General features: G+C 39.9%; 1 protein-coding gene across 1 annotated transcript in view; it reads left to right on the forward strand.

Moving 5' to 3' along the window:
- The window catches only part of cdh5 (cadherin 5), a 40,517-nt gene extending 28,134 nt beyond the window's left edge, over window positions 1-12,383 (forward strand). The window contains exons 10-15 of the mRNA XM_077614181.1: window positions 732-841; window positions 974-1,076; window positions 4,246-4,376; window positions 4,462-4,576; window positions 6,978-7,110; window positions 8,243-12,383. Of these exons, the coding sequence (XP_077470307.1) occupies window positions 732-841; window positions 974-1,076; window positions 4,246-4,376; window positions 4,462-4,576; window positions 6,978-7,110; window positions 8,243-8,642 (992 nt within the window). The 3' untranslated portion in view covers window positions 8,643-12,383. The remainder of the gene's footprint in view (window positions 1-731; window positions 842-973; window positions 1,077-4,245; window positions 4,377-4,461; window positions 4,577-6,977; window positions 7,111-8,242) is intronic.
- Window positions 12,384-17,239: the final 4,856 nt, after the last annotated feature.

Genomic DNA, 17,239 nt, shown 5'->3' on the forward strand with positions numbered 1-17,239 from the left:
AGCCCTGCTCGACAGGGTCTCCGATATAGTGAACCGCATGCGGCACTAAAGATAGTCGCTATATTAAATGAGAGACATTAAAAGAGGCGACGATTGACAAGGCGCCTTTCATGTGACAAACAAACAGCTCGCAAATAGACACCCTTTTGTCCGTTGGCCTTAATCAGCCGTGCCATTGACAGGAACATTTGTGCAAAGCTTTGGTATGGATAAAAGTCCAATTAAAACTGCTACCATTGATGAATGCGCGGCTTCAGCACCATCCCAAAAATTGGGATGTGCGCCAATATCTGCAATCAGTCAAAAGAGAATGAAAAATTCACACCTATCCTAGCCTATTTTGTTTTGCTGTTTTAAAAGTAAGGTTTCTATTGACTTTTTTGTGGGTGTACTCCTGATTTGATGTTGTGAATCTAGCTAGAGGGATACCACTGAAGGCAGGTCTACTAAGAAGACCTGCTACTAAATGAAAAAAAAAAGCTCCAGGGCTGATAAGGAAAAGAAAAGAAAATACCTAAAAAGAAAAATGTAAGTCAATAAAACCTTGAACAAAAAATGTCGAAAGCTCGTCAAGGAAAATCAATACGAGTAGCACGACACATCCTGAGATCTTTGTATGATCGTGACAGGATTACCTACGGCGACTGCAGTTGATTTTAAGCAAGGCAAAGTAACGCCTGTAGGCAGCTCAATGAGAAGCTTGATGATGATTGTTGCCCGTTTGATTGCAGGTTTGGAGTCATTTGTCAAAGTCAACATCGTCGTGGAGGACGTCAACGACAACAAGCCCGAAATGGATGTGGATGAGGTCTTTGTGTGTGAGAATGACGACGCCAATACAGTAAGCTATATAATGCTGTCAGGGAAAGATAATGCATTAGATCTGGGAGGGCTATCGTTATGAAATTATTTTTGATCTTTTTTCTACTGTACTTATTTTTGACTTTTGTTTTTTTGATGTTTGTACCATCAGGTCATTGGGACATTGAGGGCCACAGATATGGATGACCAACCAGCCTCGTTCTCCTTTGTTCTGGCTTCTCCAAGCTCCAACTTCTCTATTAGAGATTTTGGCAGTAAGTTGTTGTTTTTTTTCAACATATTTAAGCAATGTATGTAGATAGCGAAATTTAGGTTTGTGTCTGGTGCTAAGTACTTTCTGGGATTGTAAGTATCCAAAAATGACAGGCTCTGTATGTCTTAATATGCTCTTTATACAAGAAAGTTTTGTTTTGTTGCAGATTCGGTTTATTAGACTGATGGGTGATGGTAAATTGTGAGCATTTTTAGATCAGATGTGGTGTAAGTGACATACCATAGCTCTGCGGTTGAACGAATTAGAACAAGAGGATACGATTTCTGTGGAACTTGCGTGTCAATGTGAAACAGCTGATGCTGAAATGAAATCCTGTGCAATTAATTGAACTGTTGAAATGTGGATTGTGAAACACCAAGTTAGGAGAATTGGAATCGGCCAAGAATTGTGGAAGGATGTGATAAAAGTATAAATATGGGAATTATGATAACATATATAATGGTTTCCAGGATGTCCGAAATTAATCGGTTTAAAGCAAAAACAGTTGTGAAGGAATGTGGGAGGATTGGGAAAAACTATAAAATGCCCTGTAAATTCGAAAGTTTGAGAATTTTGCTCTGGAGCGGAAATGTTGACAATATGAGACTTACTATACTTAGAAAGATGTTCGGAATGGTATGAGCAGTTTGAGGCCAGTATGTGAAAAATGGGGAATACTGTTGGATTGTCTAATTCTTTTCAGTGGAACGTGTTCTTCAGTATTTGCACAATAGTTTCCAAAGAGATGTTGTTATCTCCAAAATCATGGGAAGTAAGAAAATGTGCCTGAACATGAATAGCAATCCTCCAAAGTGTGCTACTTGATTCCTGAGTGCACCGAATGTCAGATTTTGGGCATACAATGTCTCGAGGTAAAAAAAGGTGATGATAAAAGAAGACGGCAAATAGGAACCAAGTGTTCTCATCAAATGTTAAAGGAGCGTGCAGATGAAAGCTGCAGGTCGTCGCACGAGACATTCAGGTGACGCGTTACCGTTTAATCTGAGTCAAACCTGAAATAACATGCCGCACGGCAGAAAGATAAACAGGAAGGAGGAATGGGGGGGAGTGGCCTCATCCAGTGCCCGTGGGGGGCCGACATTCTGCAGCGGTGACGGAGAAAAGACAGATGAGGATGATTTGGAAGAAAAAGATGAAAGGACGCTGTGGGTCGGAGAGGAGAATTAGGAGAAATGGCTTGAGGATGACGAATAATAATGACAATGGCGCTCAACGAACCTCAACTAAGGCTCACCGGCCCTTAAAATGTCCATCTTGAAAATTTCGAAAAACCCACCAAGAACTACAACCGAGTTCCTTGAACATTTTGTTGTTGAAATATCACTCATAAAAGATAAAGATTCTTAAGTACCGTAGTAAAAGGAGTACAAATGAGAAAATGTGAACAGCAAAGTCATTTGGACACAAAGTGAATTTGAGAATGCGATTTTGAGGACGAGTCTGAAAGGATAAAAAAAGGTAAGATTTAATTGAAAGGTTGGAGAATTGATTCAATGGCTACCCTTGACAGCGAGTTTGACGAATACGGCGGTAAATGAGTTCATTGAAAAGTTAAAATGTAAAATATGAATGTGACTTTGAGTTGGAATGGTTTTTCAGTCAATACTGATGAAAGCAAGAGTTGCGTAAAATCTCTTTGTTTAGGAATTTCTGTTGAATTTTGTACTTTTTGTCAATATATAAATAAAACTCGGGTGAAATGAGTTAGACAAGGTCAGGCAGAAGGTAAAACGCTGCTCCACAAAGAATGGATAGAGGTAAAGAGCCACCGGGGAGGTGAAAAACATGAGCGATGAGTGCATTTCACAACATGTCATAAGTCGTCGAGTCGCGCCACTTAACACTCGCTTTACACACACAAGTACCGTCAAATATTCATGCGGTACAACCCTGCTTTTACCACCTCGCCACTGTCCGAGCCACCACTGTGCCCTTAAAAACCAAAGCAAGCCTTCCTCTCTTGTCATTTTTGTCCCTGATGGCGTGGAAGTGACAGCCGGCAGCGTCGGTGCCAAGCTCGCCGCATTAGCGAGCAAACACAAAAGTGCCGCGAGACAAGATAATGAGATTCAAAAATGAGAGACGGAGAGAGAATGCGGGAAAAATCCAAGGAGACGACGTAGACTTCCCCGTCAAACAAAGATGAGCGGGAGAGAAAGGTGCAGGACAGAAGATGTTTAGATCTTTTATTGACAGACCCTTGGAGACGCCACGTGTTGTTTATTGGACAGTGGCAACATAAAATGAAGGCTGCCTGGCGGAATGTATTGTGGTGCATTGCAAAGTGTAATGGGAGTAGGAAAAGGCGCCCACAGTGTGAGATGTAGAACACTGCATTAATGCAACTTCTATTACTTTGTGGATTGTTTCGACTGGCATTGTTGGGGCTAGCCAAAGGAATCATTTTTTTCGCTTGTATTGACAGTGAAAAATAGGCCGTCATTTATTGCTTAAAACACAACAGTGTTGGCAACAAAAAAAATTGAATTTTTCAACCACTAGTATGTTCAATGTCAGTTTTAACAACTCATAATAAACCATACTAAAATGAGATTTACGTACATTGCTCTTCAAAATGTATTAAGACAATAAGAAAATCGTTGGTCATAATCGTGCATTTCGTTTTGATTGCGACGTAAGTGAGTAAATGAGAATTAATCCTTAACCAGTCGTTTATAGATAACGGCAAGTGTACTTTTTTTAATCATTATGTAAAACAAATCTTAAATACTTTTAAAAAACAACGAGGTGGTTTGTTTTATGTTCGATTGTTTTTAAGATGTTTTTCCTTAGACCTTCACAGATCAATGCGTGCATATTTTTGAAAAAAAGGGTGTAAATACGTTTTCTAACTCATGCTCACGCAAGGATATGGCCTTGGTTGACCGTCTTAAAAGTTTTGAACGTCAACATGTTTGTTTTAAAGTGTAACTCCGTGTTTTTTTGAGACAGCGAGGCTCCCTATTTCCTGCCATTGTCGGCCCTGGAATTCCTCAAGCCATGTTTTACATTGTGGACAAAAGAAAAATGGTCGTTCAAGCAGGAAGTGTTGACCACTTGAAGAATAGCTTCCTTGTTGGACACAAAATGTTTGCTGATTAAATTCAAGATGTTGCAAGTTCACCCACATGTCGTCTATTTGTGTTCAGACAACAGCGCAGAAGTCTTGGTGAAACAGGGGCCGTTCAACCTGGATGATCCCAGAGATTACAGCGTGGATGTGAGCATCAGTGACGGGGGCCGACCACTCCAGACCAGCGTCACCAAACTGGTTATCAAGGTCTGGAATTGTGTCTCATACTTGAACCATCACAGGAATTGAGTTGATGGTCCACCGACTGGATTTTATAACCCGTTTTTTGCAGGCGTGCCGCTGCGACGCTCGACGTATCCCGACGCAGTGCAAAGCTGTGGCGCAGAAGATGGGAGTTAGCGTTCACGTCCTCATCGCTATTCTGCTCTGCATACTCACCATACTGGGTCAGTTCGGCGTACTGAAATGACAACTGTAAAGCTGTCAACACAGAGCAACAATGCCGGAAAAGGGCATAAAAAAGGGAATGTGCAAGAGGTTACAACTCCGCTTCTGATGTGGTATTAAAAACCTCAATCAGCAACGGTGCCCCCCATTCACACCGCAAACATCCCACCTCTAACGGCATCGGCAATACAGAATTTAGGGAAAAGTGGAAATCCGCAGTGTGAATGATTCTAGATCACAGATGTCAAAGTGGCGACCCGCGGGCCAAATTTGTCCCACCACATCAATTTCTATGGCCCAAGAAAGTTAATGATGAGTGCCAACTTTCTGTTTTATGATCAAATTCAAATGAAGATTATAGATGTATAGGGAATATTTCCTGTTTGCTCATTTGAAATCAATAATTGCAGACGATTTGTACAAATTTGAATGTCCAAAAATGATCTATTGATCAGCACGATTGGAAAAAGCTGTCAATTTATTAATCAATTAATTTTGGCAGCCTAGTTGGGTACACGGACGTTTGGTCGCCGGACGTTTGGTCGCCGGACGTTTGACAACATGACAGAGAGTTTACTGTTGAAACCAGCTCTCAAAATTATATTCATGAGAGAGAGAGAGTTTAATATCTAAATATCTACTGTTGAAACCAGCTCTCAAAATTATATTCACCCGGTCGACCAAACGTCCGGCGACCAAACGTCCGGCGACCAAACGTCCGGTTACGCCTAGTTGGAAAACATACTGGATGAAATCGAAACTACAGCGTGGCCCGCAACAAAAATTGAGTTTGACACCCCTGTTCTAGATGCAGAAAAAGATGTGTCATCATTTCACACAACTGCTCTTCCACCATTAATTTCTGAAATGAGTCCTGACTTCAATTCTATTTTCTGAAGATTTTAGATAGTAGAACTTTCCCGGCCTCTGGTGTTGTTGGTTTAATGAATAATGCAGGGCCAGATGCGGAAAACAATACCCGCGGTTTCTAACGTGCTGCTATTCTCTTTGATACCTTCGTCCCCTCCTTGAAATCCACACAAAAGAAGAAGCATGGCAATTATTGCTAAAGATCTTGATGACTTTAATAGCAGAACAACGAGAGGGCAGAGATGACGATGCGTATAGAGAAAGTCGGGACGAATGAAAAAGTTGTGGGAAAAAATGTGAAGAATAGCAGCATTAATGAGAAGTTAATTGGCACTTTAGGTGCCGTCTGCTTATCAAACAGCGGCAAACATTAAGTGGATGAACTATTCATATGCTCTACTTCTTTTTGAGTCCCACTGGGTTTCCTTCTCTTTATCAAAACTCTTTCACCACAGGCCAGATTAACTCTTTAACACTCTCATCATTATCAGCCGCGCCCCGAAGCAATTTAGCGACGCCGCGCTGTCTCCTCATTCGCCTCAAGTTGCATTTGACCCTCCGAAAAAAAAAGGAAAAAAAATCTCGCTGGTTTGATTGTCTTTCTTCTTTTTCTTCTTCTGAGTCGGCTATCTGTCGAGCTTAATAAAGCACGGAGCATATGCTGTAAAAGATTAATCTGTTGCTTTCCCAAGCATCCGAGAACAAGGCGCGCTCGCTAAAAGGCAAAGCTGATGTCGAATGTCCGGAGAGAGTTAGCGAGAGGGAAAGAGAGAAAGGTTCACATTAGACCCCCGAGCTCACGGTTTATCTAATGTCAGAAGCGTCCTCCAAATTCCTCTCTCTCTCTTTTACTTCTCATTTCTTCCTCTTTTCTTGCTTTTGTCCTTTGTACCATCCCGTCAATTCTTTTTTCTGCGTTGCAACTGCAAATATTTGCAACATAAAAATCAATTTTCCCTCCACAAAATGCGTCTGAAGCTTGCTATTGAATCTCATATCTTGGGTCCTCAAATATCAAGGCACCACTGTATCTTTACTTTCATTTTCTGTCCTTCACTATCTCTATCTGGCTTTTTTTTCTCCTTTTCCGTGGCCCCTCTCCCTCATTGATATTCCCTCCCTCCGTCTTCCCGTCCTTGCCGAGTTGCTCGGCGTGTTTTAAGAGCTTCTTACGCTAGAGGCAAACTTTGCAGATACCTAAAATCGTTCCACGGATAATTTTCCCGTCAGTTTTCCAGGCTGGCTTCCTCCCTCGTTAACGCGGCGCCTTCCTTCCTCTTCCTTTTTTCACTCGCTTCCGTCGTGGCCCCGTTTTCATTCCTGGCCTAATTTCCCTACGTCTTCACAGAAAAGACTTGGCTGACCGCTTTAATCTTGCCAGCCCAAGTTTTCACACAGTCACTAATCCCGTCTGTCTGTCAAACATCTAAAAATTCGGGGGACAACTTTTTCTTTGTGTTCCAAGAATAAAGCGGCAGTGGGAAGCATTTTCTTTTCACCCCCAAAAAACTGACAAAGTATGTCTTGCAGTGATCGTCATCCTATTTGTGATGAAGAAACGTTACCACAAAGACTCGCTGGCCGGAATGAAGAACAGCGGCGAGATCCATGAGCAGCTCGTGACCTACGATGAGGAGGGCGGAGGCGAGATGGACACCAACGGGTATGAAAACGCGTCCTTTCTGTGTCTCCCAAAGTTGAATTCTTTACTGCAAATCAATCAATAAATAAATGATGGTCCTGAGAAGTGCAAAAAACAGGGAGAAAAATACATCTGGTCAACCTAGATGAGTAAAAACAGACATTTCGGTTGTCCTGAACCGTGTGTAAGAATTATGCATCTTCTTATTCTTCCTTAATGTCGATACTTGATGCGGCTTTTTTTTGTGTATCAATATTTATTTGCCGACTGAGTCACGCTAGGCACTTTGTACTTGAAGAAAAGCCACTTGCTGTATTAATCCTCCTCCATTTGCAATATTTATACGCTCGGCTGCGTCCTATCATTTAGTGACCCAGTTTATCTGAAAGTAATCATTAAAGTTTTATGTAATCTGAATCTAATCTAATGTGAAGCCTATTAAAAGATGCCTGCTTAATGCGTCGCTTATGTTTTAATGCTTAAACAACACCAGCGTCACTCTCTCTTTTTCCCTGGACGTTTTTTGGTGCTGGTGATAAGCACTTAATTTCAGTCAAGCGTTTATATAACTTTTTTTTTACTTGGATGTCACCCTTTCTTTGATAAATCCACTTCGTGACCAGACGGTTGGTCACCGGACGTTTGGTCGCCGGATGTTTGGTCGCCGGACGTTTGGTCGCCCGGGTGAATATAATTTTGAGAGGCGACCAAACGTCCGGCGACCAAACGTCCGAGTACCCACTTCGTGACCGGACGTTTGGTCGCCCGGATGTTTGGTCGCCCGGACGTTTGGTCGCCGGCCGTTTGGTCGCCCGGGTGAATATAATTTTGAGAGCTGGTTTCAACAGTAGATATTTAGATATTAAACTCTCTCATGAATATAATCTTGAGAGCTGGTTTCAACAGTAGATATTTAGATATTAAACTCTCTCTCTCATGAATATAATTTTGAGAGCTGGTTTCAACAGTAAACTCTCTGTTATGTTGTCAAACGTCCGGCGACCAAACGTCCGAGTACCTATCCACTTAGGGGACCAATTGCTGATTTCTCGGTTACCAATTAGGATTAGTTTACTTTTGCCAGGCCTTAAGAAAGCTCAATTATTATTGGCCATTATTGCAGACTCTTAAAACCATGCTTGTTCTCTCTCAGCTACGACGTCTCTATCTTGACATCGGCCTTCCACGATGGTTCCCTCCTCCGTCACCCGGATTGCCTCCCCCACCCGTCTCTCTACGCCATGGTCCAGAAGTCCCAGCCGCACCATCACCCACACCAAATGCAGCCGGCCTCCGCCTGTAAGGGAGACATGGCGGCCATGATTGAAGAGAAGAAACACAACGCGGACCACGATCGCGAAGGCTTCCCTTACGACACTCTGCACATCTACGGCTACGAGGGTCCCGAGTCCATCGCGGGGAGCCTCAGCTCGCTGGGGAGCTCTTCCAGCGGCGGATCAGACTCAGACTACGACTTTCTGAGCGATTGGGGTCCCAGGTTCCGGACCCTTGCCGAGCTGTACGGCGTGGACGAGTCGGATTACCGCCACTAGATGACCTTTCGCCGAGACTCCACGTGTACCTTTCCGGTGGCAAAAACTCAGACGGCACCATGTGAGGTAAAGCAGTTCAGAAAACGGTAAACAGAATTTTCAAGTAAAAAATTTCATACATATCTGTTGAAAAAAAAAAGCCGATCACTAAGGTTTCTGTCCGTGAAATGTGACTGGTCGCAGTTCTCTTTGGTGTTCCCTGCTGTTCGATGCCAAAATGTACAAAACAGAAGCTTAAGTTTTAAAATGTTACTTTTAAACTGTGGCTATATTTGACTTCTGAGGTTAAACACTAAACGGTCAATTTTGTTTCCATTTCAAGTTGCGTCGGTTATCAAGCGGACGATTTTTGCGCTTTTTACTTTGCGGTGTAATTGTGTAAAACAAGGGTGAGCTAAATATTGTGTGCAATAAAAATGTCGTTAATTCCAAGCAGAAATTACACATAGTTTTCAGCATTTTCATTCCCATATTACAGCTAATCATCGCAAATTTACTTGAAATGTTACGATAAAATTTTGAGGCTTTGCCGCCCACTTCAACACCTCACAAAGCTAATCATTTGCTTCTGCCACAGGTTCTGCTGGTTAACTTACAAAACCCAAGTTATTGTCAACATTTTCAGTCCTGATTAACAATATTGTCACTTTCCAGTCACCCGGGGCCTAATTAAGGTCAACATAAGGTCTACAGCCATACAAAACAACCACAGAACATCACATTTAAGGAGGAATAAGATCTGACTTTAATAGTGTCACTTTTGTTTTTAGACACAGACACTGGAAAGTGTCTTTTTCAGTCCAATTAGAGAGAGAACGGTCCCACAAAGTTGCGATTGAAGGACGTAACAAGAGCCCAAAAAATGTTGACGTCTTCGCTCTATTTGCTCATGGCATATTTTCACTGTATTTCCGCTTTATTTTGTGTTTTTTATGTATTTTGCAAATGCGCACACACACACACTCAAGCAATGCCCTCTTCAATAGCTACGCTTACACATTCAATAACATTCAATCCACAAATGCAAAAGATAAACTTGCTAAATCTGTACTAGAACATGTTCAACATACAAGTGTGCCTAATAAGGTGGGACCAGCGTTTTTATATTTAATCTATGTTATCAAAACAGTACTGTAATATATTATGGTGGATACCAAAATTCTGACAAGAACCTAATACAATATCTTTAAGAGTTTGGCCAGGTTTTTACTTTGTATTAGTTTGCCCCTAATACCCCAAAATGTGATAATGCAAAACTCAAACGCCACAAATAGGAATTTTAGAGGTTAAAAAAAACTATGACTTTCCCAGTGTTATTTTCCCATTTTTTTGCAAAAAATGCTCTATTTTCAGGCACGTTCCAGTTCGTAAGAAATAAGCACAAGCAAAGAATATCTTAGCCTCCAACAAAGGTATCATCTGTGCTTTTGCATGAGGGAGATTCATTTTTGCTTTCAGTAAAATTCATCTACTTTAGTCAATTAGTCCATTTTGCCATTTGATTTGCAGAGTGAGCAGATGGGAAAAAAATAAAGCAAAAATGCGCAACGGGAAATAGCCAAGCAACCATTACTGAAATAGATTTCCTGTGCTTTTTTTTTCTTTGACACCAGCCGTCATCGTGCTCATTGTTTGGCTAGGAAAGCTCAATTCTCGGAGGTCTCCTTGCCACGTACAACTCAGGAAGCACACAGCAGCTCTGAGGTGCTTCAACTACTTTAACCTCTCATCCCTCCGGCTACTGGTAGAAACACGTCCATTAAAAAAAGAGAGAGAAAAGAGCGTACAATCGCTGATGTAGTGGGGACAAAAAACTAGCAGACAGATTCCAAAATGAGTGAATCAGAAGTTTTGACAATTAATATTGAAGAAACCAATTTGAGAGGCAACTGCTGATAAAATCGGAAAAAGAAAAACGCTGTTTGGAACCAATTTGCTTAGTCCAGTTTCCTCCTTAAAGACATAATTCAATTTACACGATGGAGAAAAATATTCTAACATAGGAAGTTGTCTTGAGGCATTGCTGGAGATCTAAGTTTAACTGCAAAGAATGTGTTTTTGTTCATTTCTGGTCTTGCTGAGAAGGTCGCCGTCACAATAGACGGAAGTCACACAAGGCATTTTCCCATTGATATTCACGTGTGAACTTGGTCTTTCCTCCAACTTCCATCTAATCAGTGCTAAGCTAAACAGAGCTAACCTCGACTTCCTGTCCATCTGGAGGAGGGTTGGAGAGAATGGGAGGTGGGCTTGGCCCCTTTTGGGGAAAAACCAACACATTGTCCCCTTCCCTGCCTGAAGGGATAGATAAGTGGTCTTGGATAGGAAGGTTGAGTGGTTGAAGGTCAAGAAGGAACATGAAGAACATGAAGGAACTGAGATCGAAAATTGAAAAGAGGAAACTTGGACATCTAAAAAAGATGCTTTCTGCCAGCCCTCCCAGTTTAAATGGTTTCCTCAATGGCAGACAATGAGATAACTTTGTTATTTGGCACGTGCCAGAAGTTATGCATTATTTTATGATTCTATACAATTACTGGGAAAGTCGTTTCATAATTAAAATGCCAACTTCATAAATACATATTTGCCGTCAGTCTGCATTTTCCATTTGGGTATTTATTTTTCTAAGAATATGGCCAAGTGTTGAGTTTGAAGTCAAATTTAGAGTGTGGAACTTTATGTGCTTTCTCTCAGCTTGAGAAATTGGTTTGTTTTTCATCCAATTTAAGCACCGAAGAGGCAAGTGTAGACGGGCAAATTGGCCAACCATTTTCTCTCCTTGGCAAAGAACAAAGTGTGCAAAGAATGAGCAAAGAAAAAAAATGAGACGAGAAGATAAAACAAAATGTTAGTTCTATTCTTACTGTTTCAGACATGTTTACACTTCTGTTCCCCCCTCGAGTGTTATTGACCATTGAAGTCCTCGCTGAAGTCGTCATGGTAACAGCAGAAATCAGAAGTCTAAAAACATTGAAGCTATCGACAAGCTTTTTTTTTTGCCAGTACAGTCGTGCTTTTAAGTTTAAACAATGAATTTCATCACTGCAACGTCAGTCAAAATCAATCAGCATCACTTTTGATGAATGCATTCATTGTCTCAGGTTGGGATTTAAAATTCATTTTTTTGTGAGCGCGTGTGTACCACTTTTAAAAATACAAATTTGTTTTCAGTGCATAGATATCTAGTGTTTCTGTAGACTTCGATTGACATGTAAAGCATACAAAAAATGTGCCTCTCCTAGTGATGATTTAAAAAAATATTGCATTTAATCAATCGTGAATCCAATGCAATCACTTTTTAAGGTTGTATCATTTTTTTTCTGATGAGTGCAAAGGTTTTCTCAATAAGTTGTGGTTTAGTAGGATTTTGCACAAAGAAATGCTACTTTTTTAATTATAGAAACTAGCCATCATTTCACTTATAATAACACAATTTAAAATGAAGATGACCAAGGCAATTTTGTACGCAATCCTACTAAATTTCAATGATGAGTTTAAGGCGATCACACGATCTTCATTTAACTAATATATACAATGCACAGCATTGTATATTTTCTGCTGTGTGAATAGAGTAGATGTGTGCCTTCATTATGTCAAGAAAACAATACTGAAGTTTTTCTTTTTCTTTTTTAAATGTATTATGTTTTTACGGTGTATTTGTGTATAGAAAATAACTTTTTATTATCTGCCATTTTTGTAAGTGTACAATAACAATAAATTTGGAAATGTTTCATATGGTGATTGATGGTCCTTAACACTTTTTCTGCACCCCATATTGACTGAAAAACATAGAATTTGGGACATTTTTGCCAATTTATTAAAAAGAAAAAAAATCACCACACAACACATGGTGCATTTTCGAACCCTTCCATATTTTACAGCTTTGCTGCTCTCTAGTGGTATTGATACAATATCACAAACCCCTTTCTCTCAGAAAATAACATTACAATTGAAGTGTTACTAGTGTCAGGTCTTTGTCGATGATTTTTAATTTTTGTTTTTTTATCATTGTTTAATTTTTTTACTAACATGTTTTTGGCACATTTTAATGGCAGGCCATTTTTATGTATTTGTGGAATTGTACCTGCAAAATCAGAAATGAAATGCAGTTCACAGCTCCAAGCGCTGTGAGACGCTAAAGTGTCAGATATGATTAGATTAAAGAAGGTGCTGTCATAAAAAAAGAATTTACTATAGCTGAATTAAAGGTTTTAGTCAGAATTTTGAGAAAAATAGCCCAAATTTGCCCAACTCATTAAGTCGTTAAGTAAGATATCCATATGCCTTGTAGTTTTTTTCTGTTTCCTCCAATAACCTAAACATTCTTCTCAGGTATATTTAGCTTTTTTTGTTGTTGTTATGGAAAAATAAATAGAGAAAATGTCACATTTTGTCAATGTAACAAAAGAAAATTGGTATGCTGGCCAGACTGCAGAATCAAGTACGTGCATGCATGCACAATTGTACTAAATTTGCCAATTGTTTTGCTCTCTGTGCAAGTCGATGCTAGCTCGTAATGAGTTTTGGTCTTGGTTTATTTCTTTTTCTAATATCTACTATATATTTTTGCTCGAAAAGAAAAATACATTGGACATAGATTTGGACTTGCATTATGTAGTGGCTGGAGTTCTTCAGTAAATCCATTATAGGTGGAAGATTGTCACATGCAAGAATAAGAAGCCTTTGCATTTACAATAGGAATTTGAATGCTAGTTTTCAATTTAATACAAACCTGCTGGACCAATAATTTTCATCAGTTGTAGACTGATAATCATTTTTTGCCTCCCTAAAGGCTGGTTTCATGTAAAACTATTGTAAAAAGTGTCTCCCTGGATGCTTTACAATGGACTATGTCGAAAATGCTGTCCTTGTTCTCTCAAAAGCTGTTGCATGACACGAACGCTCCCTTTGTAACCATACCATAAAACATTCCTTTTCTTTAATAGTTAATTGACTGTCTATGTTCACTGATCCCATTGATCAATTAGTTCTTCCCCTACTGGCTTTTAATTGAGCGAGACACTTTGGCAGTGTGAGGATATTGACCTTTGACACTGATCTACTTTGTTGTGGCATTTTATTCACATTCAACCTTTTAAAAGCACATACTGCATTGAAGCCGATTCATAGATTGGTACTTGTCATTTTAAATGGCTCGTTAAGTGCGGGACTAAATTGTCCCTAGTTTTAGGGTGCACTGCCACATTAGATTGACTTTTAACTGAATTGGAGTCCTAATGTTATTTCTGGGACAAAGTGCTCAAATGCTCCTAATGGATTTTCTCTCTTATTTCCAAGTAGTTTTAAAACAGCTTTTCATGCATGTACAAATCTGTCGATGTAAGCCCCAATCGTTGGCTCACCTGGCGTCTTGCTTGACATGCTTCATGGGAAGGTGCTTTTATCGAATTCTATTATAGTTGTTCACCCAATTGGGGGCTTCTGTTGCCTGAAATTCCTGTGCGGTTGGGAGAACTGACTGACAAGGATACCGTTGGAATTGTCGCTGGCTGAAAAGATTTTAATTTTTTAATGTCAAAGGAAACCAATTGGTTAAAATGGGAAATGTAAAATTGTCTTCAATTACTAGCAGTGCAAAATTCTATTTACGCATTGACAAGCAATTACTGGAGTCCATTGTAGTACAAAAACAAATGAGGACAGCTATTTCGATGTTTTTGACACATTTTGAAAGCCCAATTTAATTATGTCTCGAGTCAAGAACCGATTGCAATCGTTGACAATTTGATCCGACAAAGCCACGAAAAGGACAAGCACCGTTCACTTTTTAGATAAACATGAGGAGGAAGATAATGAAAAGGTAAGAGATTTGTACTGAAGGGCAAGATGTGGCCTATGTGGACAAAAGGCACCGCCTAAAAAACACACCAATCTGCTTGACAAAGCCAAATTCTCTCTGTTTATATGCAAATAAGTCTTTCAGTGTTCTGTCCTTCAACCTCGTAGAGATAGACAGTTTTCTTCACTGATTTGAAACTGAATACGTCAATGGTAATGGATTTCAAAACTATGACAATGAGAAATTCAAAGGGAGACAATAAGCTTACGTGGGTTGAAAATGAGTATTGTGAGATTACATTTAAAATGTCATGTATTGAATATCTGTTTTAAGATCCCTTCTAGTATTGAATAAAAAATGCAGTATATTGTGGTCTTTAGACACTTGGACATAAAGTCCAACCTAAAACTGTATCATACCTGTCAACCTCTGCCGATAACTGCCCTTATAAATGATTATTGATTCCCCTTACAAACCCCCAAAAAACCTTACAAACACCGTACGAGTCGTACGGTGTTTGTAAGGTTTTTTGGGGGTTTGTAAGGGGAATCAATAATCATTTATAAGGGCAGTTATCGGCAGAGGTTGACAGGTATGATATATCTTTGTGTGAGTAGAAAAATCTTACATGGCAACTCTACTCTGATCCTCATGTGGCACCAATCAAATTTCAAACACCAATTGGCTCTCATTTATGTGACGTTTAAACTCACTTGATAGCAATCAGTATGGGGTAAGTGTCCTTCTGTGAGAGTTCATCATGTATCTTCAATAACAATCACATTTTGAAAGCAGGTCTTCGGCTCCGATCCAGGGAGAATCAAACCTATCAAATGGCCACCTCCTTGGTAACAAGCTGCCAAAACTGGACCCTTCTTGTCTTTGGCAAGGTAACAAAAGCGTTTCCGCACAGGGGTATCCCTTTCCTGCCAGGTATTGATCGCATATGGGGTCACCACTTTAAGATACTGGAGCAACCACAAGATGCGATTATCATCATAATTTCTTTTCAATAAGTATCCGTAACTTTCTCCGCAGATAATGATTATGTCTCTGTTTATCTATTCTATTCTGTGCTTACACACCTACACACACTTCTCATGACTTTGCTGTGACTTCAAACTCCAACACAGGGGGTGCATATAATGCATGGACCTCGGTGTAAAAAACAAGTCTTCCCATTTCTTATCAGCAGGATGCGGAGAGCAAGGTGACGTCGAGTGATAGCTTCTAACGTTGATTTCGCCATCGGAGAAGTGCCACTCTTGAGGGACGGAAATTTCAGCCGTCTGGATTTTCCAATACTGGATACGGTCACCATGGAGACCGTGCCCACGGTTCAAAGATCCCCATCAGCCAGCATCTAAAGCCTGTTTTACAGTCAACTCCCCATGAGCCGCTCTATTACTATGTGCCGCTAATGGTACCTTCCCCCTTTCATGTTCTACAGTATGGTATGGCATGCCATGGTATGGTATAGTATAGTATACTTTCTAATTGGAGAGAAACACACTAGAAAAAATATAGAGGAAAATTGTTGCTTTTGTATTGGATTGGATAACTTTATTCATCCCATATTCGGGAAATTTCGTGTACCTACCATATGCATGCATATACATCTATGTGTATGTATATGTGCTTACATATGTATATGTGCTTATATATGTGTATGTGTGTATGTATATGTATAGGTGTATGTACACATATATATATGTGTATATATATATATATATATATATATATATATATATATATATATATATATATATATATATATATATAATATATATATACGTGTACATACACATAGATGTACATGCATGCATATGGTAGGTCTTAACACTCAGCCATTTTTTTGTTAAAGAGCCTGCTTGGTATTGACTGTCAGTGCATTTAATGGTTTATATCGGGTAAATTGCTATTAAAAAAAACAATCAAACTTAGTTACAAAAAGTCAAAGTGGACATCACATTTTGGGCCGTGTAGTCCACAATTCTAAAATGTGGCATACAAGTTAATAGAGTTGGCACTCTACCTTGCCCTCATGCCAATAAAAACTGGGCAGTGGGCCGTAGTTTGGACATCACTATTTGACAGGGAAAGCAGTGCAAAACATTTTTATGGGCAATGATGCCCTCTGGTGATGGAGTTTTAGTGTGACAACCAACCCTGCTCTCCACTTTTTTTTCCAATGGTATATAATGATGTTTAAGTTGGAAGGCTTGACTCATAAAAAATTCATGTCACCCTCCAGGTCAATATCCTCTGCATGCAGCGAGTGACCTACCTGGAGGCCGTCTGAGCTTTGGCCTCACAGGGAAAGCAGGGAGTCGCACTAGAATGTAATGTACAAAGGATCACAGGTCAGCAAGAAAGACCAAGCCCGGAACGCCAAAATGTCCGCCACCTGATGACTTTTTTGGCTTGGAATGACTCCAGAGTCCAAAGATGCGCCAGAGGACAGGGGAAACTGATCATGTGGTGGTGTGCAGCAGAATTGGCAAATATTGAAAGATAATAGAGTTCATATAAATAATAGAATACTACATCACAACTTGTTCATGAACTTTCAGATTGTCTTTTTATTCATTCATTTTCCGAACCACTTCTATTCAGGGTCGCGGGTTTGTCTTATGTAAAATCAATCCCATCCTATTTTCTCTTGTCTCTTTTCTTTTCAATGTTTATTTTCAGACTGTTTTGAAGATGTGCTGGAAGCAGAGGGTTTGACCGAGACAACTGATTCAGGGAAATAAACACACAATCAAGGTAAGATACATTTTGTTTGCTATTTTCC

Source organism: Stigmatopora argus, chromosome 11 (genome assembly GCF_051989625.1).
Source record: "Stigmatopora argus isolate UIUO_Sarg chromosome 11, RoL_Sarg_1.0, whole genome shotgun sequence".
Classification (NCBI taxonomy): Eukaryota; Metazoa; Chordata; class Actinopteri; order Syngnathiformes; family Syngnathidae; genus Stigmatopora; species Stigmatopora argus.